Raw genomic sequence first — 24380 nt, forward strand, 5'->3', positions numbered from 1 at the left:
GACGTCCAGCCAGGTCATTCTCTGCAGTGGCCCTGAGTGCTCTGCCCGGTCACCCAGGCCACCTTCCCCAGCAGGAACCTGGGCCCTAGAGTACCCTGGGCTTGCACCGGAGGTGGCAGTGTTGTGGTTGTGGGCTCAGGGGTCCCACAGGGCCTGGTGGACAGTTCTGAGTTGGGCATGTGCTTGGTGTGCGGCCTCAGCAGTGACCTCCTCCCCGTCAGCCTCAGGTCCCACTCCTGTAGTGGACATCCTAGGTGTCTCTCCTTCCAGGGCAGTTTGGGGGGTGTCCAATGAGATAATGCCGGCCAAGTCCACGGCCCATCATTAGAACAAGGCCTCCTCCTACTGGGCACTCACTCTCTACCACTGCCAGCATTGCTGTTGTTGGTGAAACCCAGGAAGGAGGCAGGGCTTGACAGCACGGGCGCTAAACCAGGCCAGCCTGAGCCCCACGTCCTGCCTGGCCCTTTCCTACTGTGTGACCTTGGACCAGCTGCTTAACGTCCCCGAGGCTTGTTCCACATCTATTGGAGATGCTCCTGATACACACTTCACAGTGGTACTGGGAGGATACATCAGGGTGATATATGCAGAATGCTTGCGATAGCACCTGACACAGAACACGCACTTAATGGGAATTATCATTATGTTAATGATCTTGAATACCGTAGTGATCAAAAGTCAGCTTTGGGGTTAAACCACCAGCGTTCAGCTTCTCAGTTAGTGCATTTGTAATTTCCGTAGATAATATCTAAATGCCCTCCACTGGGGGTGGTCTATATATATATATATATATATTTTTTTTTTTTTTTTTTTTTTTTTTTGAGGCAGAGTCTTGCTCTGTTGCCCAAGCTGGAGTGCAGTGGCACAATCTCGGCTCATTGCAACCTCCACCTCCCAGATTCAAGTGATTCTCCTGCCTCAGCCTCCCAAGTAGCTGGGACTACAGGCATGTGCCATCACACCCAGCTAATTTTTTTATATTTTTAGGAGAGACAGGGTTTCACCATGTTGGTCAGGCTGGTCCTGAACTCCTGACCTCAAATGATCCCCTGACCTTGGCTTCCCAAAGTGCTGTTATTACAGGCATGAGCCTGTATTTTGGCGCCTGGCCAATTATTTTTTTTAAGGTCATCAAGATACTCAGTTCAGGCATACTGACTAGGCTGGAGAGGTTAAACCAGTTGACATCCACAGCAGCTGCTACTCTTTTTTTTTTTTGGAAACAGAGTCTTGCTCAGTCACCAGGCTGGAGTACAGGGGCGCGATCTTGGCTCACTGCAGCCTCCTTCTCCCAGGTTCAAGCAATTCTTTTGCCTCAGCCTCCTGAGTAGCTGGGACTACAGGTGCACACCACCACGCCCAGCAATTTTTTTTTTTTTTTTTTTTTTTTAGTAGAGATGGGCTTTCACCATGTTGGACAGGATGGTCTCAAACTCTTGACCTCATGATCTACCCGCCTCAGCCTCCCAAAGTGCTGGGATTACAGGCATGAGCCACTGCGCCCTGCCTGACATCCACAGCAGCCGCTACTCTTAAACCCGCTTCACCTTTGGACCAGCAGTTCCACCAGTAGAACTCTCTGTCCCACACACAATCCTACACTTGCTCAAAGTCGCATGTAGAGGGAAGGCCATTGCAAGACTGTTGAAGCTAATGTAAATATCCATCAGTAGGAAACTGGCAGGTCATTGATGTATATTCACTTGGTGCAATACTCTTAGGGTAACATCACGTTCAATTATGTGAAGACCTATTGTGAAGATATGAAGAGAAAAGCAAGTATAGATATATTACAAAGTGAAAAATTAAGTTGTAGGACAGTGTTTATTATGATTCCATTTTTTTTTTTTTTTTTAAGTTATGGGCTGGGCACAGTGGCTCACACCTGTAATCCCAGCACTTTGGGAGATGGAGATGGGTGGATCACAAGGTCAGGAATTCGAGACCAGCCTGGCCAAGACAGTGAAACCCCGTCTCTACTAAAAATACAAAAATTAGCTGGGCGTGGTGGCCAGTGCCTGTAATCCCAGCTACTCGGGAGGCTGAGGCAGGAGAATCGCTTGACCCAGGAGGTTGCAGTGAGCCAAGATCACACCACTGCGCTCTAGCCTGGGTGCCAGAGCAAGATTCTGTATCAAAAAAAAAAAAAAAAATTATGTACATATAACCAACAAAGGATTACTACCTTGCATATGTAAAGAATTTCCAAGGCAGGTGGATCACGAGGTCAGGAGTTCAAGACCAGCCTGGCCAACATGATGAAACCCTGTCTCTGCTAAAAATACAAAACAATGAGCTGAGCATGGTGGTGCTCACCTGTAATTCCAGCTACTTGGGAGGCTGAGACAGGAGAATCACTTGAACCCTGGGTGGTGGAGGTTGCAGTGAGCTGAGATCACACCACTGCACTCCAGCCTGGGCGACAGAGCGAGACCCCATCTCAAAAAGAAAAAAAAAAAGATAGTCAAACTCATAGAAAAATGGGTGAAGGAGGCCAGGCATGGTGGCTCACACCTATCATCTCACTATCATCCCAGCACTTTGAGAGGCTGAGGCAGGAGGATCACTTGAGGCCAGGAGTTCAAGACCACCCTGGATGCTGTAGCAAGACCTGAAAAAAAAAAAAAAAAAATTAGCCAAGCATGGTGATGCACACCTGTAGTCCTCGCTACTTGGGAGGCTGAAGCGGGAGGATGGCTTCAACCCAGGAGTTTGAGGTTATAGTGAGCTATGATCATGCCATTGCACTTTAGCCTGGGTGACAGGGATGGAGGGAAATGGGATATTGTACGGCTTCAGTGAGGCTCTCAGAACGGTGTCTGGCACATAGTATGTGCTGAGATGTATTCTCTGTTACTGAGTGTTGAACTCCAAGGCATAAATTGATGGGGTCATGCCCTGGATGAGCAGACAGGCTGGCAGAGGGGCCGGATTCTTTAGGCCCTGGCCTGAGTCACTCCTAACCACTGGTGTGTCTCCTGTTTTCCTACAGAGCCTTTGTGGCATGTGCCCGCCCAGGCCAGGCTCTCAGCCATAGCCGGAAGCAGCGGGAACAAGCACCCGTCCAGGCAGGATGCAGCAGGCAAAGATTCCCCCAACAGGCATTCCAAAGTGAGTCTGGGCAACACCCTGCCCCACTGGGGGAGCCAGGCCTACCTGGGTGTGGCCTGGGAGCTTCATACTTGGGCACATCCTCCACCTCTGCCACCTTCCACTCAGCAGAGGAGTTGAATACTTGGTCTGGAGTTGGAAACAACCAGGTTCACATTCTGGCTCCAGCCCTCGTCAGCAGTCATCTTAGGCAAATCTCTTACCTCCTCGAGCTGCAGTTTCCTCTTTGTTCCATCAGTCATGGTAAATCAGCTGCTGTAACAGACAGCCCCGAATCTCAGTGACCTCATACAGTAGAAGTGGATTTCCCTCTCCTTTAACAGCACAGTGCAGGTATTCAGTGAGCATCTACCCACCATCCACATGGTGATTCAGAGCCCGGGCTCCCTCCCTCTTGTGGCTCTGCTCTTCCGCAGAGGTTCCAAGCCCTCTGCTAGGTCCCTGCATCTTTCCAACAGTGGAGGTGAGTGAGAGAAAAGATCATGTGGGAGGTGTTTTTTAGCCCAGGCCTGGAAATGGCATGAATCACTTCCATTCCATCATGTGGCCACACCTAACTGCAAGGGAGGCTGGGAAATGTAGTCTTACATGTCCCAGGAAGCCTGGGAAATGTAGTCCTGTGTGTCCAGGAGGAGTAGATGGTTTACAGGGGCTCTTGGCAATCTCTTTGTATCCATTCATTCAGTGGGTGTTTGACAAGCCCTTACAACACTCCAGGCATTGGGACCATGATGATGAAGAGGACAGACCAGCCCTGTCCTCAGGAAGCTGACTTCCCAGTGGGGGCAGCAAGCAGTAAGAAGATAAACAGATCTGTTGTATAAGAAAAAGCGCAGGCTAGGCATGGTGGCTCACGCCTGTAATCCCAGCACTTTGGGAGGCCAAGGCGGACAGATCACCTGTAGTCAGGAGTTCGAGACCAGCCTGGGCAACCTAATAAAACCCCATCTCTACTAAAAATACAAAAATTAGCCAGGTGTGGTGGCAGGCACCTGTAATCCCAGCTCCTTGGAAGGCTGAGGCATGAGAATAGCTTGAACCCAGGAAGCGGAAGCTGCAGTAAGCCGAGATTGCACCACTGCCCTCCAGCCTGGGCGACAAAGCGAGACTCCATCTCAAAAAAAAAAAAAAAAAGAATGAAAAGAAAACGCACAGTCCAAGGGAGAGAGTGACAAGCACTGCATCTCGAGGATGACGTGGTCAGAGAGGGCCTTTGAGGGGGTGACCTTTGAGCAGAAACCTGGAGTGAAGGAAGGAGCAGCCCGCGAAGATCCCTCAGGGAAGAGCATTGCAGGCAGAGGGAGCAGCAGGTGCAGAGGCCCTGAGGGGGAGTGCCCAGTGTGTTCAGAGAACAGCAAGGGGGCCACCATGGCTGCAGCAACGTGATCAGGAGGGAGGGGAGATGACGTCGGAAACCAGGACCCAAGCATCAAAGCCCCGTGGGCCGTGGTGGGAACTCTCACTTGTGCCTGGAGTAAGATGGAGCCACAGGTGGGGGACATAATGTAACTCAGGTGTTCCCAGCCTCCCACTGGCTGCGCATGGGGAATAAACGGGGATGAGGGTGCAGAGAGACCAGGGAGGAGGCTGCTGCACTGGCCCCGGGGAGAGGACAGGACAGGCACGGACAGGACCAGGCGGAGCCGTGGAGCAGGAAGTCACAGGTCCCGGATCTGTGTTGAGGACGCAGGCAGCAGGGTTTGCTGTTGGGCTGGACATGAGTGAGAGCAAAAGCGGGGTCAAGGTGAGTCCACGGCTCTTGGCAGGGGCAGCTGAAAGCATGGCTGGAGTCACTGAGACAGGGAAGATGGTGCCGAGCTCAGTCTTAAATTCTCTGAGTCTGAGGTGTGGGAAGCACGTTCTGTGCATGATGTCATTTGTTCCTCCGAGCAGTCCCGTTAGGCAGGCTTACTATCACCCTCCACTGTACAGATGTGGAAACTGAGGCAAAGGGACGTTAAATCACTTGCCCAAGGTAACACAGCCAGTAGATGAGAAGCCAGGATTTGAAGCTGTCTGGTCCCAGGGTTCAGGCCCAGGCGGAGGGAGGACCCAGCGAGGGAAGATGCGCCCCTGCCCTGGAGTCTGGGAATGACATGCTTCTCTTGCCCCTCAGGGAGAACCTCAGTACTCAAGTCATTCCAGCAGCAACACCCTCTCCAGCAACGCATCCAGCAGCCACAGTGACGACCGCTGGTTCGACCCCCTGGACCCCCTGGAGCCGGAGCAAGACCCCCTCTCTAAGGGTGGCTCCAGCGACAGTGGCATCGACACCACCCTCTACACCTCCAGCCCCAGCTGCATGTCCCTGGCCAAGGCTCCACGGCCCGCCAAGCCACACAAGCCCCCTGGAAGTATGGGCCTTTGTGGCGGGGGTCGCGAGGCCGCCGGGAGGTCCCACCACACAGACAGGCGGCGGGAGGTCTCCCCTGCCCCCACAGTTGCTGGCCAAAGCAAGGGCTACCGACCGAAGCTGTACTCCTCTGGCTCCAGCACCCCCACGGGACTGGCAGGGGGCAGCCGAGACCCACCGAGGCAGCCCAGGTAAGCTCTTGAACCTAGTCTGGGTTCTGGCCACTTTCCACTTCTGCCAGTTGTACTTCTAGGGTCCTGATGGTGGGGTTCTCCTCCCCAGAAACACACTCACGGATGCATGCGCCTAGTCACTGGTTTGCTGACAGAATTGGGGTGCTCATGGACCTCTGCCTTATTGCCCATCCATCAGCCTTCAGGGACCCCAGGTGGAAGGAAAGAAACCCCTGGCCTTCTGTCTGTTTTCATCTGTCTCTGGTTCTCTCTGACCCCCTGTCTCTTTTTTCTTTGCTCTCTGCTGAGACCAAAAGTTTGTATGCTTTCTCAAGGGTCACAGACTGTATCTGTTAGAGTGCATTTGACTGGAGGCAATAGGAAACCTGACCCACTATGGCTTAAACAAATAGAGGTGTAACAAACAGTCCCCTGACATGAAGTCCAGGGAGGGCACAGCCAGGTTAGTGATGCGGCTCATGGAGAGCCTCAAGGATTGGCGCTCTGTATCTCCCTGCGCGGCATCTTTACCGTGCTGGCTCATGTCTCCCTGCCTTGAGATGGAGCTGTGGTGTCTGTCGAGTGGCAGTTGGGGGCAGAGAACAGAGGGAAAGGTGGCAGCCTCCAAGCACCTTTCCCTTCCTATGGAGAAAGCAAGCACTTTCCCAGAACCCCCTTCAGCAGCTGGCGTCACGGGGCCATCCCAGCTACAAGGAGGTCTGGAAGGTCATGGTTTGGCCTTCCAGGCTCTACAATATAGGGCGATGGTCCCCAAAGAAGCCGTCGAAGGCTTGTTCAGCCCAGCTGCTGGGCCCCACCCAGAGTTTCTGATTCAGTAGGTCGGAGCGGGAGACCTGAGAACACGCATTGGTGTTTTTTGTTTGTTTGTTTTTTAGATGGAGTTTCATTCTGTTCACCAGGCTGGAGTGCAGTGGTGCGGTCTCGGGCTCACTGCACCCTCCACCTCCCAGGATCAAGCGATTCTCCTGCCTCGGCCTCCCGAGTTGCTGAGATTACAGGTGCCCACCACCATGCCCAACTAATTTTTGTATTTTTATATTTTTAGTAGAGACAGGGTTTCACCATGTTGGCCAGGCTGGTCTCAACTCCTGACCTCAAGCGATCCGCCCACCTCAGCCTCCCAAAGTGCTGGGATCACAGGTGTAAGCCACCGTGCCTGGCTGAGAATATGCATTAAGTTCTCAGTAGATGCTGATGCTGCTGGTCCCAGAGACCACACTTTGAGAGCCGCTGGTAGAGAGGCAGACAGGAGTAAGAGAGAAAGAGCAGGCATTGGCCGGGCGCGGTGGCTCACGCCTGTAATCCCAGCACTTTGGGAGTCCAAGGCGGGTGAATCACGAGGTCAGGAGATCGAGACTATCCTGGCCAACGTGGTGAAACCCCGTCTCTACTGAAATACAAAAAAATTAGCCAGGCATGGTGGCGGGCGCCTGTAGTTCCAGCTACTCGGGAGGCTGAGGCAGGAGAATCGCTTGAACCCAGGAGGCAGAGGTTGCAGTGAGCCGAGATCGCGCCACTGCACTCCAGCCTGGCAACAGAGTGAGACTCTATCTCAAAAAAAAAAAAAAAAAAAAAGCAGGCATTGGCCAGCCAGCAGCCTGGAGTCCCAACCACACACACTGACGTTCTGATGGAGGCGGTGAGCCACCTTCTAGAAAAGGGCACAGAGATGGGAAAAGTATTTCACACAAACAGAGCTCAGCCTCATCCTTGGACCCCCTTAGGGTGCTGCGACCCCAGCAGGGCTTGCTGTGCTGTAGTGTTCAGTGCCAGCCCCTGAGTCCACAGCTCCACATCCCTTCCTGACCATGCCTGAGGTGGGCTAACTTGAATCCCCGATTCCTATCAGGGCTCAGAACCTGGTTGGTGCAGGGATCTTCCTCTCCAGTGGCTCCCTAAACCCTTTGCCAGTCCTCAAACCCCAGCCTCTCTCCACACAGGACACCTACACGCAGGCAGCCAACTCAGACTTCTGACCACAGTCTGCAGTAGAATTGTGTCCATCTACACAGAAATATTTATGTTTAAAAAAAAAATGGCTTTGTGCCGTGGCTTACACCTGTAATCCCAGCACTTTGGGAGACCGAGGCAGGCAGATCACAAGGTCAAGAGATTGAGACCATCCTGGCCAACATGATGAAACCCCATCTCTACTAAAAATACGAAAATTAGTTGGGCGTGGTGGTGCACACCTGTAGTCCCAGCTACTTGGCAGGCTGAGGCAGGAGAATCGCTTGAATCCGGGAGGCAGAGGTTGCAGTGAGCAAAGATCACACGACTGCATTCCAGTCTGGCGACAGAGCGAGACTCTGTCTCAAAAAAAAAAAAAAAAAAAAGGTGAAGCAGTGGTTTCCAAAATAATTCTTAATCTGTGTGTGATACACTTTGATCCAGTCTACTGTATCTAAAAATGTTTAATGCCAATCAATCCCCACTCAAATGATGTCATGGCTTACAGTGTTCTCTGACAGATTTGAAAACTGCTGTGTTTGAGTGACTGTAATGTCAGCACTTCCCCGGGCACACCGTGATCCAAGGATCTCCTTGCGTCAAAGAGCCAGAAGAGGGGCTGAAGGAGGAAAGAGGAGATAGAGAGAGAGACTGTCTGAGTGTTTTAGATCTCTGTTCATCTCCCTAGACAAGTGGCTGTTTGTTTTTTAGAAACAGGTCCTGCTCTGTCACCCAGGCTGGGGTGCACCAGTACAATCATAGCTCACTGCAGCCTCGAACTCCTGGGCTCAAGTGTTTCTCCTGCCTCAGCACCCCGAAGTAGCTGAGACTACAGGTGCGCACCCCCAGGCTCAGCTAATTTTTTAAGTCCGTTAGTAGAGAAATGGTCCCACTATGTTGCTCAGGCTGGTCTCAAACTCCTGGGCTCAAGGGATCCTCCTACCTAGACCTCTCAAAAGTGCTGGGATTACAGGCATGAGCCACCACACCTGGTGACGAGTACCTCTTAATCTTTTGAACACATGGGCTCTTTTGAATGGCTCATTCATTCATTCATTTATTCCATTCATAAGTATTCTTAGGGATTTGCTCTGTCCCAGACACTGTGCTGGGAACTGAGAGAAATCACAAGCACATTTGGATGAGGCCCCCAGGACTCCCCACCGTCCAATGAGGGAAACAGATGAGAATCAGATTGTCACTGAGACGAATGAATAACTGTGCCCACTGGGGTCGAGCGCGGTGGCTTACGCCTATAAACCCAGCACTTTGGGAGGCCAAGGTGGGAGGATCACCTGAGGTCAGGAGTTCAAGACCAGCCTGGCCAACATGGTGAAACCCCGTCTCTACTAAAAATACAAAAATTAGCCAGGCATGGTGGTGGGCGCCTGTTATCCCAGCTACTCGGGAGGCTGAGGCAGGAGAATCACTTGAACCTGGGAGGTGGAGGGTGCAGTAAGCCGAGACTACGCCACTGCACTCCAGCCTGGGGAATACAATGAGACTCCATCTAAAAAAAAAAACAAAAACAAAAACAACCAATGCGTTCACTCCAGCCTGGGTGACAGAGGAAACTCTGTCTCAAAAATTAAATAAATAAATAAATAAAACACTGTGGGGAGGGGGGAACCTGTCCCACGAAGAGGGACATGAGACCAAGAAAGTCTACACCAGGGGTCTCAGGTCTCCGTTGTGGTAGCCCCCGTTCCAGGCACGGAACTACCACCTTAGTGAACCCAAACAACTGGGAGGATTTGAAATCCGAGACATAAAGACAGCCAGGCCTGGAGTAGACTGTGGCTGAGATGGGAGGGTGGGTATGAAATCATCCTGTGTCTAAGGAAAGGATCTGCTGAACCCAGAAATGAAAGGAATGAAATGGGAGAGGAGCCCGCTGCAAAAGAGGGCCCTGCGGTTGGGAGCTTTAATTTGCATACAGACAATTGATGCTAATTGCAAATCATTCTTATCTACTCATTAAAGCTGCTTCCTGAAGTTTTCTCCTAGGCAACCAGGCTTGAGAGTGGCGCAGCATTTCCCAAAATGGGGTGCTTGAGGTGATTTGGGTGGTGCGGGGAGGAAAATATTTTATTTTAAATGGATATATGCTTGCTTTAATGAGTATTAGAAAAAACTGTTTGCGGCCGGGCGCGGTGGCTCACGCCTGTAATCCCAGCACTTTGGGAGGCCGAGACGGGCGGATCACAAGGTCAGGAGATCGAGACCACGGTGAAACCCCGTCTCTACTAAAAATACAAAAAATTAGCCGGGCGCGGTTGTGGGCGCCTGTAGTCCCAGCTACTCGGGAGGCTGAGGCAGGAGAATGGCGTGAACCCGGGAGGCGGAGCTTGCAGTGAGCCAAGATCGCGCCACTGCACTCCAGCCTGGGCTGGGCCACAGAGCGAGACTCCGTCTCAAAAAAAAAAAAAAAAAAAAAAAAAAAAAAAAAAAAAGAAAAAACTGTTTGCAACTCACCCCCTGATTTTACAGACACCACCTTGGACAAGTCAAGGAGAAAATAAAATGAGTTGATTTAAAGAACTATATCCAGGCTGGGCTCCATGGCTCACGCCTGTAATCCCAGCACTCTGGGAGGCCAAGGCCAGGGGTTCCAGACCAGCCTGACCAACATGGTAAAACCCCATATCTACTGAAAATACAAAAATTAGCCAGGCATGGTGGCGCATGCCTGTGGTCCCAGCTATTCTGGAGGCTGAGGCGGGAGAATCGCTTGAGCCTGGGAGGCAGAGGTTGCAGTGAGCTGAGATCGTGCCGCTGCACTTCAGCCTCAGCAACAGAGCAAGACTCAGTCTCAGAAAAAAAAAAAAGAAACATATCCATGTGGATAAGAGTGTGACCTTCAGTGTCAGCCCACCTGTGTTCAATCCCTCCCTCAGCCACTTCTTGGCTGTGTACCCCCCGGGCAAGTGACTGAACTTCTCTGGGCCTCAGTTTCCTCATCTGTAAAACTAGGGATAAACCACATCCCTACCTCATAGGGATGTGGTGAAGATTGAATGTACCCTTAGAACAGTGCTTAGACTTGAAGACTGCCTGTCGGAATCATGGGGTATGAGGGGGTATTTGAAAAACACACAAAAATGAGGCCTTGCCTCAGATTCACAAAATCAGAATATCTCCCCTGGTCCAAGCCTTGTTACAGGCAGTGTTGAGGGCACAGCAGTGACTGAGGGAGCCCCAGTCCTGCCTGACAGATGCATTCCCAGAGACAGCCCAGAGGGGTCAGGTCAAGATAGGGGAGGCCCAGGCAGAGGGGTCAGGGTCAGGGTGGGGGGCCCAGGCTGAGGGGTCAGGGCTGGGATACAAGGGAGCCAGGAAGAGGAGTCAGGGTAAGATGAGGGGGCACAGGTAGAGGGGCCAGGGTGGGATGCAGGGGGGCCAGGCAGACAGATTGCGGCCATGATGGAGGGGTACAGGGAACGTGGGAGCCCAAAGGGGGCCTCCCCTAACCCAGTCGTGGGAGGGGCCGCTCCGTTGCGGGAGAGGCTTACCAGGAGAGTCTGAGCTAGCCAGGGGAGTCAGGAGGGAAAAGCAGTCCAGACGAAGTGGTGGCTCCCACCGTCCGTCTCACCCTACCTCCCTCCATTGGCCTCCCACAGTCTTCCATTTTCCATTTCAATGGGCGCAAGTTCCCTGGATGGCCACAGAGCCACCTGCTCAGAGTCAGACCTGGGTTCAAGTGGCCACACGTGCCTCCGCTTCCCATGGCGGCCACACTGTGCTGTGCAGTGGGCGGCCCAGCAGCCCCTGCGTGTGCTGTCGTCAGCACGTGCCCCTGGGCTGGAGTGACAGCTTGCTCCCCAGCCTCTGCCTGGAAGGCAGGCACCTGTGTTTGAACAGGCCCCGCACAAGTGCACAGTGACTGCCCTGTGTCGATCTCCAGAGATCTCCACAGCACGCCGTGGCATAGAACTCGGCATTTATTCACGCAGTGAGTGCCTACTGCGCACCGGGGCCTCTGCAGGGAGCTGGAATGGTCAGACCAGACCCCGGCCATCCTGGCACGGACGGAGGCCCATGGGAAACAACTAGCAAATAATGCCAAAAGCCAGGAATGAATTGTGCCAGGGGACAGCCTTCAGACACGGGTGGGGTCTGAGGGTGGATGGGATGTAGGGCTGGAGGAGGTGTCAAATCTAGCCTAGGGCCAGGGATAATGTCCCCAAACAAGGGTCAGGAGGGTCACGTCTGCCAAGGATGAGGGGGACAGGGAGGAGGGAGCGGATGAAGAGGAGGGGGGTTCAGTGGGGCGGAGAGGCATTCATCTGGGATGCAGTTATACGGATGTTTGCTCTGTTTTTTAAATTGTGTGTATATACGCAACATATATATAGACACACACACATTCTGGGCCTCAATATATGTTGTGAACCTCAATATGTATATATACAACTATATATATATACACACTAGGTTTTTTTTAAAGTATGCTGAATTCCTCATTCAGATGAGTGTATATATAACTATTTACCATTAAAAAAACAACCAGAAGGGAAAGATGAGGCATGGAAGAAGTATGTCTATAAACTGGAGTCGCATGTGCAGAGCCCCTGAGGTGGGGAGGAGGGTGGCATCGAGGCCACTGAACACAGGCCCCTTGGCTCAAGTATAGAAATTGTGGCTGGGCACAGTGGCTCATGCCTGTAATCCCAGCACTTTGGGAGGCCAAGGCAGGAGCGTCACTTGAGGCCAGGAGTTTGAGACCAGCCTGGGCAGCATAGACCCACTTCTATCCCCCAACCAAACTGCTTTTTTTTTTTTTTTTCTTTTTGGGATGGAGTTTCGCTCTTGTTGCCCAGGCTGGAGTGCAGTGGCGCAATCTCAGCTCACTCCCAGGTTCAAGCGATTCTCCTGCCTCATCCTGCCGAGTAGCTGGGATTACAGGCCACCACACCCAACTAATTTTTGTATTTATAGTAGAGACAGGGTTTCACCATGTTGGCCAGGCTAGTCTCGAACTCCTGCCCTCGGGTGACCCACCCACCTTGGCTTCCCAAAGTGCTGAGATTACAGGCATGAGCCATCATGCTTGGCCAAAATTTTTTTTTAATTAGCTGGGTATGGCAGTAGGCTCCTGCAGTCCCAGCTACTCAAGAGGCTGAGGTGAGAGGATCACTTGAGCCTGGTAGTTCGAGACTGCAGTGGGCTGTGATTGCACCACTGCACTCCGTCCTGGGTAACTAATTGACACCCTCTTGATCAATCAATCACTCCATCCTAGGTGACAAAGCAAGACCCTGTAGGTAGGTAGGTAGGTAGGTAGATAGATAGATAGATAGATAGATAGATAGATAGATAGATAGTAGTAGGTAGGTAGGTAGGTAGGTAGGTAGGTAGGTAGGTAGGTAGATAGATAGATAGATAGATAGATAGATAGATAGATAGATAGACAGACAGACAGACAGACAGATGGATAGACAGATGGATAGACAGACAGATAGATGGATGGATAGATAGATAGATGGATAGATAGATAGATGGATAGAGACATAGATAGGGCAGTCAGTGGGAGGCTGGGGAAGTCAGCAGTGGCCAGAACATTCAGGGCCCTACCAGCTCCTTTATGGAGTTTGGATCTCATCTTAAGAGCAGCGAGGGTAATGCGGGTGGATTTGTCTTCCAAAATATGGTGCTGGCGGTGAGACAGGAGGCAAAGTCTGAGGGGGCTGAGGCTTGGATCTGCATGGGAGGACGTGGGCCTGAGCTGGAGGACAGAGCAATTGTGGATGTGGCGGCAGGCAGCATTGCCAGGAAATAAGCCAGGAGGGAGATGCAGGCCTGGGGCACAGCCAGCAAGCCATGTGAGAGTCCAGGGTGACTGCCACGTGTCTGGAGACTGCTGTGGCCTGGGAGCGCCTGAGGCGTTTGTGAGAAGAGGAGGCAGGGTGGGGCAGCCAGGGGGGACCGATTCTTCCAGTCACTGACCTTTGCAGCGCCCACTCTGTGCCAGGTGTCATTCCAGACACAGTGGTGCAGCAGCATGCCTCCCTTATGGAGCTGTCATTCTCCTGGAGACAGGACAAGACAGACAGACAGCCGAACCACCATGGAGCGTGCCGGCAGGTGATAAGTGCTGGGGAGGAAAGGCAAACAGAGTGGGTCTCCAGGAAGGCTTCTCGGAGGAGGTGATGCATTGTAGGAAGCCAGGGTGAGATGCAGGCAGTGGAAACAGATGTCCAGACCCTGAGGGTGAATTTATTCGCAGTGCTCCAGAAATGGTCAGGCGGCCAGAGGGGCTGAAGCAGGTGTGACGGGGGAGAGTGGCAGGAGCCTGGTTCTGGTGGGCATATTGACCACAGTCAGATGCTGGGATTTGGTTCCAAGGGACATGGGAGCCATGGGAGGCATTTGAGCACATCATCTGACTTAATGTTTTTAAAAAGATTACTGCGGGCTGGGCACGGTGGCTCACACCTGTAATCCCAGCACTTTGGGAGGCTGAGGCAGGCAGATCACTCGAGCCCAGGAGTTCAAGACCAGCCTGGGCAACATGACAAAACCCCATGTCTACAAAAAATTAGCTGGGTGTGGTGGCACACGCGTGTTTGGGAGGCTGAGGTCGGAGGATTGCTTGAGCCCGGGAAGTGGAGGCTACAGTGAGCCAAGATCACATCACGGCACTCAGCCTGGGTGACAAAGCAAGACCCTATCTCAAAAAATGATAATAAAATGTAAAACTAAAAACTAGAAAGGATCACTGTGGGCTACTCTGGAGAGGACAGACTGTCTTGGGCAGCGGGAGGATGGTGAGCAACATTCAAAGACTGCCAGGAGAGGGATGGGTCCTGACACGCCCAAGCAGGGAGCCCCCACCCACTCCCTTCCCCAGGCTACGGCCCTCGCCGTGGAAGCCGCTGCAGCCTGTAGCAGCTTGTGCCCATCGATGACCTCACAGATGCTCCCTCCAGACATTCGTCACGGGAGCCCAGCTGCCAGGCATGCTGCCAGGCGCCAGCGCCTGCCGTGGGCACCGCGGTGGGCTGAGTGACCCTGGGCAGGCAGCCACCTGGCCCTCGCCCTCTCCTGAGGCAGCGCACACTCCCAAGCTTTCTGGGCTTCCAGAGCAATTTGTCAGAGCTGTTAGGAGCAGTCAGAGGCTCTCGGCTCCACGTGGAGCTGACGCAGCCGCAGCCGGGCGTTCCCAGGCAGGCAGGAAGCACGTGGCCTTGCTTCCCCAGGCTGTGCCAGGAGTCCCTGGGATGCCCTTCTGGGGGCACAGCCCTGAAAGGTAATCTGAGGGCCTGAAGATCCACCGGGGCCCACCCTGCCTGTGTTAGGTCACCCGAGACCGAGACCTCCTCAGGGAGTCACAGTCACAGTCAGCTTGGGAAGAGGAAGCCAGGGAGCCAGGCAGAGATCTGTGGGCAGGGAGCAGTGCAAAGGTCCCGAGGTAGAAGCATTTCTGGTGTATTTGAGGATAGCTTCTGCATGGCTGGAGCAGAGTGAAGGAGAGGGAGTGTAGAGGAGCTGGGGGCAGACGCGGGCCCCTGAGGGAAGGGCTCTGGGTCTTACCAGAGTGAGGTGGAACCCTGAGAGAGTCCCGATCTGATTCTCATGTTCTCAGGATCTCTCTGGCTGTGTTTTGAGGCTGGGGAAGGATGCAGGAGGGAGGGGGAGCCAGGAGGAGGCCGCTCTGATGATACAGGTGGCAGTGGTTGGTGGAGGTAGCGAGCAGTGGCTGGATTGGGATTTCTGTTGAATCTCTCGCCTAGACCCTCTCTGTCCACTTTCTGAAGGCCCGTTGCTTCTGCCCCGCAGGCCACAGGGTGATGTGGCCGCTCACGGCTCCTACACCGGAGCACAATTCCAGCCACACGCAGGGACAAATTGGCTCTTCAGCCCACGACACATGTCAGGGAGAGAAAGCAAGACTGGTCCGGAGTGAAGGCCAAGTGGCTAGGGGCCCGCAGGGTGTGTGGGTGAGCAGTGTGACTTCAGGGCTCTGCTTCTGACTGCCTGTGTCTGCATCCCAGCTCCACCTTTTACCCCAGCTGTGTTATCTCCATCAACCCCCTTAGGTGCTCTGAGGCTCAATGTCCTCATCTGTAAAATGGGGGTAATAATAGGATCTGTCGGCCAGGCATAGTGGCCCATGCCTGTAATCCCAGCACTTTGGGAGGCTGAGGCAGGCGGATCACCTGAGGTCAGGAGTTTGAGACCAGCCTGGCCAGCATGATGAAACCCCACCTCTACTAAAAATACAAAAATTAGCCACATGTGGTGGTGGGCACCTGTAGTCCCAGATACTCGAGAGGCTGAGGTGAGAGAATCACTTGAACCTGGGAGGCAGAGGTTGCAGTGAGCCGAGAGGGTACCACTGCACTCCAGCCTGGGTGACAGAGCTAGACTCTGTCTCTCAAAAAAAAAAAAAAAAAAAAAATTGGATCCATCATCTAAGGTTGTGAGGGTGAACTGAGACCATGAGTTTAAAGCTCTTATTACAGGGCCGGAGACATAGCTGGGCTCAAGTGTATCAGCTGCTGCTGTATTTTATTCTCATGTATTATGTATTAATATTTATCATTAACAATTGTTGTCACTGGGAGTACAGAATAGTGGTTAAAAGTATCATCTCTCGGCCGGGCGCGGTGGCTCAAGCCTGTAATCCCAGCACTTTGGGAGGCCGAGACGGGCGGATCACGAGGTCGGGAGATCGAGACCATCCTGGCTAACCCAGTGAAACCCCGTCTCTAGTAAAAAATACAAAAAAATAGCCGGGCGAGGTGGCGGGTGCCTGTAGTCCCAGCTACTCGGGAGGCTGAGGCAGGAGAATGGCGTAAACCCGGGAGGCGGAGCTTGCAGTGAGCCGAGATCCGGCCACTGCACTCCAGTCTCGGCGACAGAGCAAGACTCCGACTCAAAAAAAAAAAAAAAAAAAAAGTATCATCTCTCAAGCCAGACTACCTGTGTCTACGTCCTGGCTCTTATCCCCCTATAGCTACATCATTTGGGGCAAGTTATTTCATCTCCCTGGGCCTCCGTTTCCCCGACCTGGAACATGGGAGTGGTGGTAGTTCCTGTCTCGGGGTTGCCACAGCGGCTAAGTGAGGTGACGCATATAAGATGCTTAGAACAAGACCAGGCAGCCTCCATGGGCTCGGAGTGGTCAGCACCGTCACTGTCACGGCCACCTACTGTGCCACTGCTCCTCTTCCTGCAGGCAGGGACCACAGCTCGCTCTCTGAGAGCCTGTCACCCACCCAGGACCACCCGTCGGTCCCCTTCAGAGTCCCCAGGCTGAACAGACCAAAAGCATTGCACACACTTATGCAGCTGGTATGATTTCTCTACCCAGCCTCTGGTTTTTCAGCTTTTTTGAAAGCATAAATCCTTTGACTCCAACAAAATGATAAATGCTCCCCTAAGCTGTCAAACAGGTAAATGCATAGCCTCTCTGGTTGAGGGTGAGGATGGGAGCACAGAGCAGGATGCCTGCCCCTCCCCTGCTACCACCACTGCTGTCTGAGCCCAGAGCCCAGGGACCCCACCACCACCTCCCTGGGACCTGCAGCTCCCTGGTTCCTCCTCGGGACTCAGTGCTGAGCACTTAGCACATAGGATCTCATGAGGCAGGTGCTGTCATTGCCTCATTTCTCAGAGGAGGAAACTGAGGCTCACTGAAGGGAATAGACCCCATCCAAGTTGGCCAGTGTGTTGACTGGAGCCAGGATTGGAACCTGGGTCAGGTGGACAGCAAAGCCCACACTATCTTGCCCCAGTTTTCAAGTTGATACTGAGGCTTCAGGAGAACGCATGGGCACACTGACGCTCCAGAAAGAATGTTCGGGCCGGGAGCTGTGGCTCATGCCTGTAATCCCAGCACTTTGGGAAGCCGAGGCGGGCGGATCAGGAGGTCAGAAGTTCGAGACCAGCCTGGAGAAACCCTGTCTCTACTAAAAATACAAAAATTAGCTGGGCATAGTGGTGGGTGCCTGTAATCCCAGCTACTCAGGAGGCTGAGGCAGGAGAATCACTTGAACCCAGGAGGCGGAGGTTGCAGTGAGCCCAGATCGCGCTACTGCACACCAGCCTGGGTGACAGAGCGAGACTCTGTCTCAAAAAAAAAAAAAAAAAAAAGAATGTTCACTCTGTCCATTGGCAGGTGGGGTCAGAACTCACACCTGTAATCGCAGCATTTGGGCCAGTTGAGGCAGGGGGATCGCTTGAGTCCAGGAGTTCTAGACCAACTGGGGCAACGTAGCAAGACCCCATCTCTAAAAAACAAAGTTTAAAAATTAACTGGTTGAACATGCATATAGTCCCAGATACTCAGGAGGTTGAAGTGGGAGGATCGCTTGAGCCCAGGAGTTCAACACTGCAGTGAACTATGATTTCACTGCTGCACTCCAGCCTGGTTGACAGAACAAGACCCTGTCTCTTAAAAAAAAGAACTCCACTAGGCTGGGTGCAGTGGCTCACGCCTGTAATCCCAGCACTTTGGGAGGCCGAGGTGGGCGGATCACGAGGTCAGGAGATCGAGACCATCCTGGCTAACAGGGTAAAACCCAATCTCTACTAAAAATACAAAAATTAGCTGGGCATGGTGGCGGGCGCCTATAATCCCAGCTGCTTGGGAGGCTGAGACAGGAGAATGGCATGAACCTGGGAGGCGCAAGTTGCAGTGAGCCGAGGTAGTGCCACTGCACTCCAGCCTGGGCAACAGAGCAAGACTCCGTCCCCCCAAAAAAAAAAGAAAAACTCCACCCGGTGGAACAGGCATTCACTGATGCCACTGAGAAATGACCGAGCATGGTGCCTGGCACCTGGCAGGGCTCGTGGCCCATGGGGTGTTGGGGAGGGGGCGCCCACCCACCTCAGAGGGCTGGGTGGAGTTGCACAGCATATTCATGGAAGTTATTATTTTGCCAAGGCCGTGCTGGGCTAGCAGAGTTTGAAGACAGGGACAGTCATGGGAATGCTTTAGGGCTGTAAGCAGCAAAATCCCAGCTCAGTTGGCGGACACTTATTTATTAATTTTTTTTTTTTTTTTTTTTTTGAGACAATCTTGCTCTGTCGCCCAGGCTGAAATGCAGTGGCGCGATCTTGGCTCACCGCAACCTCTGCCTCCCAGGTGATTCTCCTGCCTCAGCCTCCTGAGTAACTGGGATTACAGGTGCACACCACCACACTTGGCTCATTTTTTTGTTTGTTTGTTTTTTGTATTTTTTAGTACAGATGGGGTTTCACCATGTTGGCCAGGCTGATCTCGAACTCCTGACCTTAGGTGATCCATTCGCCTCAGCCTCCCAAAGTGCTAAGATTACAGGCGTGAGCCACCCCGCCCAGCTGGCCACTTCCTTTTTACCCTGTGCCATTTATACAGTTTAATTAGACTTTTTAGGGTTTTTTTTGTTTGTTTTATTTTGTTTTTGTTTGTTTTTGAGTGATGGGGACTCTGTCACCCAAGCTGGAATCCAGTGGCACAGTCCTGCCTCACTGCAGTCTCAAACCCCTGGGTTCAAGCGATTCTCCCACCTCAGGCTTCCAAGTAGCTGGGACTACAAGCATGTACCACTCTGCCCAGCTTAATTTGGCTTTTATTCTGTACATGTTCCCCATCATTACTACTTCCAGAGATAATCCATTAGTGTACACTCCTCCAGAGATTTTTCTCCAAACCTTTACCAACCCAGTTCTTTCAAACATACCACTTAACCCTTACCTTGTGTGATATACAATGACTTTTTTAAAATCCTGGTTTATTTTGCCAGATGCAGTGGCTCACACCTGTAATCCCAGCTCTCAGGGAGGCAGAGGCAGGAGGATAGCTTGAGCCCAGGAGTTCGAGACCTGCCTGGACAATATAGCGAGACCCCGTTCTCCATAAAAAGAATAAAAAGGCCGGGCGCGGTGGCTCAAGCCTGTAATCCTAGCACTTTGGGAGGCAGAGGTAGGCAGATCATGAGGACAGGAGATTGAGACCATCATGGCTAACGCGGTGAAACCCCGTCTCTACTAAACATACAAAACAATTAGCCGGGCATGGTGGCGGGCGCCTGTAGTCCCAGCTACTCGGGAGGCTGAGGCAGGAGAATGGCGTGAATCGGAGAGGCGGAGGTTGCAGTGAGCCGAGATCGCGCCACTGCACTCCAGCCTGGGTGACACAGCGAGACTCCGTCTCAAAAAAAAAAAAAAGAAAAAGAAAAGACAAAAAAAAGTGTAAAATTCCAGTTTATTTCTTCTTTTCTCTATATATACGTGTGTGTATATCTATCTATCTATCTATCTATCTATCTATCTATCTATATATATATATATATTTTTTTTTTTACCTTAAGAACACAGAGTGGGCCGGGCGCGGTGGCTCAAGCCTGTAATCCCAGCACTTTGAGAGGCCGAGACGGGCGGATCACGAGGTCAGGAGATCGAGACCATCCTGGCTAACACGGTGAAACCCCGTCTCTACAAAAAATACAAAAAACTAGCCGGGCGAGGTGGCGGGCGCCTGTAGTCCCAGCTACTCGGGAGGCTAAGGCAGGAGAATGGCATAAACCCGGGAGGCGGAGCTTGCGGTGAGCTGAGATCCGGCCACTGCACTCCAGCCTGAGTGACAGAGCAAGACTCCGTCTCAAAAAAAAAAAAAGGGCCGGGTGCGGTGGCTCAAGCCTGTAATCCCAGCACTTTGGGAGGCCGAGACGGGCGGATCACGAGGTCAAGAGATCGAGACCATCCTGGCGAACACGGTGAAACCCCGTCTCTACTAAATAGTACAAAAAACTAGCTGGGCGAGGTGGCGGGCGCCTGTAGTCCCAGCTACTCGGGAGGCTGAGGCAGGAGAATGGCGGGAACCCGGGAGGCGGAGCTTGCAGTGAGCTAAGATCCGGCCACTGCACTCCAGCCTGGGTGACAGAGCGAGACTCGTCTCAAAAAAAAAAAAGAACACAGAGTGATGTTTTGTACCATGCATCGTTTACATTTACTATAGCTCAGACCACCTGTCCTCATACGTAAACAGAGATTGACCTCTTTCTTTGCACTGGCTGCATGGTTTTCTTTTTCTTTTTTTTTCTTTTTTTTTCTTTTTTTTTTTTTTTTTTTTTTTTTGAGATGGTGTCTCACTCTGTCGCCCAGGCTGGAGTGCAGTGGCGCGATCTCGGCTCACTGCAACCTCCGCCTCCCTGATTCACGCCATTCTTCTGCCTCAGCCTCCCGAGTAGCTGGGACTACAGGTGCCCGCCACCACGCCCGGCTAATTGTTTTGTATGTTTAGTAGAGACAGGGTTTCACCGCGTTAGCCATGATGGTCTCAATCTCCTGTCCTCATGATCTGCCCACCTCTGCCTCCCAAAGTGCTAGGATTACAAGCGTGAGCCACTGCGCCCAGCTGCATAGTTTTCGATCATAAGGATACACTTGTGGCAGGGTGTGGTGGCTCATGCCTGTGATACCAGCATCTTGGGAGGTCGAGGCAGGTGGATCACTTGAGGCCAGAAGTTCAAGACTAGCCTGACCAATATGGTGAAACCCCGTCTCTACTAAAAATAACAAAAATTATCCAGGTGTGGTGGTGCATACCTATAATCCCAGCTACTCGGGAGGCTGAGGCACGAGAATCACTTGAACCCCAGAGGCGCGGAGGCTGCAGTGAGCCGAGATTGCACCACTGCATTCCAGCCTGGCCATTTCCAACTTTTCCTGATTATAAACAGTACTACAGAGACCATCCTCATACCTGCCTGTGTGTGCTTCTGCAGGCCTTTTTTTTTGCCGTTTGTTTGTTTGTTTGTTTGTTTGAGTAGCTAAGACTACAGGCATGTGCCACTATTCCCAGCTACTTTTATTTTTCTGTGGAGATGGGGTCTCTAGGGTTGGGCATGGTGCCTCACAACTGTAATCCTAGCACTTTGGGAGGCTGGGGTAGGAGGATCATTTGAGCCCAAGAGTTCAAGACCAGCCTGGGCAACGTAGCAATACCCCATCCCTATTTAAAAAACAAGAGAGAGAGAGAGAGTTAGGGTCTCTACAACATTCCTGGGCTCCAGCAGTTCTCCCACCTCAGCCTCCCAGAGTGCTGGGATTACAGCATGAGCCACCGTTCCCGGCCTTGTGCAGGCTTCTCTATTGCATGGATTTCTGGGAGGCCAAATGTTAAGCTGAGGCCAGTCATCCTTCAGTTCTCAGCTCTGATGCTCTTGTCTCCTGGAGAAAGCATTCCTGACCATTCTGGTTTTTTTAAATTTTATTATTATTTTTATTTTTTGAGACAGAGTCTCGCTCTGTCACCCGGGGTGGGGTACAGTGGTGCAATCTCCGCTCACTGCAACCGCTGCCTCCCAGGTTCACGCCTTCTCCTGCCTTAGCCTCCTGAGTAGCTGGGACTACAGGCACACGCCACCATGCCCGGCTAATTTTTTGTATTTGTAGTAGAGACGGGGTTTCACTGTGTTAACCAGGATGGTCTCGATCTCCTGACCTCATGATCCACCGGCCTCGGCCTCCCAAAGTGCTGGGATTACAGGCGTGAGCCGCTGCACCAGGCCTCATTCCTGACCATTCTTGGTGTTACATGCTTCAGTAGTTCCCTGGACATCTCCTCACCAATGCATACTCTTTGCCCCATTGATAGATGTTGCTAAATTGTAGAAAGCATTACATAGTTGCTGTTTGTATCCAGGCTGACAATCCCTGCCTTTTGATGGGAGTGTTTAAACCATTCACTTTAAATGTAATTATTACTGCTAATGGTTGGTTTTGCATTAGCCATTTTGCTATTTGTTTTCTGTATGTCTACTATATTTCTTGCTTCTCTGTTCTTCCTTACTGCCTTATTATGTAGTAAATAAATATAATTTCAGGCCAGATGTGGTGGCTCACACCTGTAATCCCAGCACTTTGGGAGGCCCAGGCGGGCATATCACCTGAGGTCAGGAGTTCGAGACCAGCCTGGCCAGCATGGCAAAACCCTGTCTCTACTAAAAATACAAAAATTTAGCTGGGCATGGTGGCCTGCACCCATAATCTCATCTACTCGGGAGGCTGAGGCAGGAGAATTGCTTGAGCCAGGGAGGCGGAGGTTGTAGTGTAGTGGGCCAAGGCTGCACCACTGCCTTCCAGCCTAAGTGACAGAGTGAGACTCTGTTCCAAAAGTTAAAAATAAAAAATATATATAATTTAGTATAACATTTGGATTCTACTCTTGTTTAACTATCTTTTTAGTTATTATAATGTGCATCTATCAGTGCAATTCAGGTTAATACTAAATTCCAATAAAATATAAAACTTTTCTCCAATATTGTACTATTTCCTTCTCCCTTTTTTGTGCTCTGTTTATCAGATATATTATATCCATATATGTTTTAACCCAGCAGTGTAGTATTATAATTATTGCCTTATACAGTCTTACATCTTTAAGGAAGTTAAGAGAAGAAATAAGAAAGCATATACTTATAGAATCCTATTTTAAAGCACAGTTTGCCATCTTGGGCTATTCATTTCTGTCTACTGACTCAGGTCATTGTCTAGAGTCATTTCTTTCAACCTGAGGACTTTTTTGTTTTTCTTTTTTTGAGACGGAGTCTTGCTCTGTCACCTAGACTAGAGTACAATGGCGCAATCTCAGCTCACTGCAACCTCTGCCTCCTGGGTTCAAGCAATTCTCCTGCCTTAGCCTCCTGAGTAGCTGAGATTACAGGTGCCTGCCACCACTCCATTGATTTTTGTATTTTTAGTAGAGTTGGGGTTTCGCCATGTTGGCCAGGCTGGTCTTGATCTCCTGACAGGTGATCCACCTGCCTTGGCTTCCCAAAGGGCTGGGATTAACCGGAGGAGTTTTAAAATTATTTTGTATCAGGCAGATATGCTAGCAACAAATTCTCTCCATCTCTGTTTATAAAGGAATATCTTTCTGCTGCCTTCATTTTTCAAGGATGGTTTTCCTGGATATAGAATTCCTGGTTAACGGTTGTTTTCTTTCAGCACTTTAAAAATTACTTTTTATTTCATTCTTTTAAATGAGAAGTCAACAGTTAATTGTATTTTTTTTTTCTTTTTTATAGAAATGGGGTCTCATTATGTTTCCCAGGCTGGTTTCCAACTCCTGGGCTCAAGGGATCTTCCCGTCTCGGCCTCCCAAAGTGCTGGGATTATAGGCCTGTTAATTGTATTGATGCTCCCCTATATGTGATGCATCATCTTGAAGCTTTCAAGATGTTTATGTTAGCGTTTAACTTTCTTTTTATTTTTATTTATTTATTTATTTATGTAATTTTTTTTTTGAGACAGCGTTTCACTCCTGTTGCCCAGGCTGGAGTGCAATGGCGTAATGGTGTGATCTCGGCTCACCGCAACCTCCGCCTCCCAGGTTCAAGGGATTCTCCTGCCTCAGCCTCCCGAGTGACTGGGATTACAGGGGGGCGCCACCATGCCCGGCTAATTTTTTTGTATTTTAGTAAAGATGGGGTTTCTCCATGTTGATCAGACTGGTCTCAAATTTCTGACCTCAGGTGATCCGCCCGCCTCGGCCTCCCAAAGTGCTGAGATTACAGGCGTGAGCCACCGCGCCCGGCCAGCATTTAACTTTCAACTCTTTTTCTAGGTGTGAATCTCTGTATTTTTCCTACTTGGTGTTTGTTGAGCTTCTTAGATGTGTAATGTTTTTCATCAGATTAAAGAAGTTTCCAACCATTATTTCTTCAAATATTTCTTCTGCCCCTTCTCTCCTCTCCTTCCAAAGTTCCTGATGCACATATGTTGGTACCCTTCATACCGTCCCAAAGTTTCTGTCCCGGAAGAGCTTCTTCATTCACTGA

The 24380-nt window shown here is 51.3% G+C and overlaps 1 protein-coding gene across 6 annotated transcripts in view; it reads left to right on the forward strand.

Moving 5' to 3' along the window:
- LOC105495419 (signal induced proliferation associated 1 like 3) overlaps positions 1–24380 on the forward strand; it is a 310011-nt gene that overhangs the window by 257319 nt on the left and 28312 nt on the right. For all 6 annotated transcript variants that reach the window (XM_071087643.1, XM_071087648.1, XM_071087644.1 and 3 more), the window contains 2 exons: positions 2996–3114; positions 5231–5658. In XM_071087643.1, the coding sequence (XP_070943744.1) occupies positions 2996–3114; positions 5231–5658 (547 nt within the window). The remainder of the gene's footprint in view (positions 1–2995; positions 3115–5230; positions 5659–24380) is intronic.

The sequence above is a fragment of the Macaca nemestrina genome, chromosome 20, assembly GCF_043159975.1.
Source record: "Macaca nemestrina isolate mMacNem1 chromosome 20, mMacNem.hap1, whole genome shotgun sequence".
Taxonomy (NCBI): Eukaryota; Metazoa; Chordata; class Mammalia; order Primates; family Cercopithecidae; genus Macaca; species Macaca nemestrina.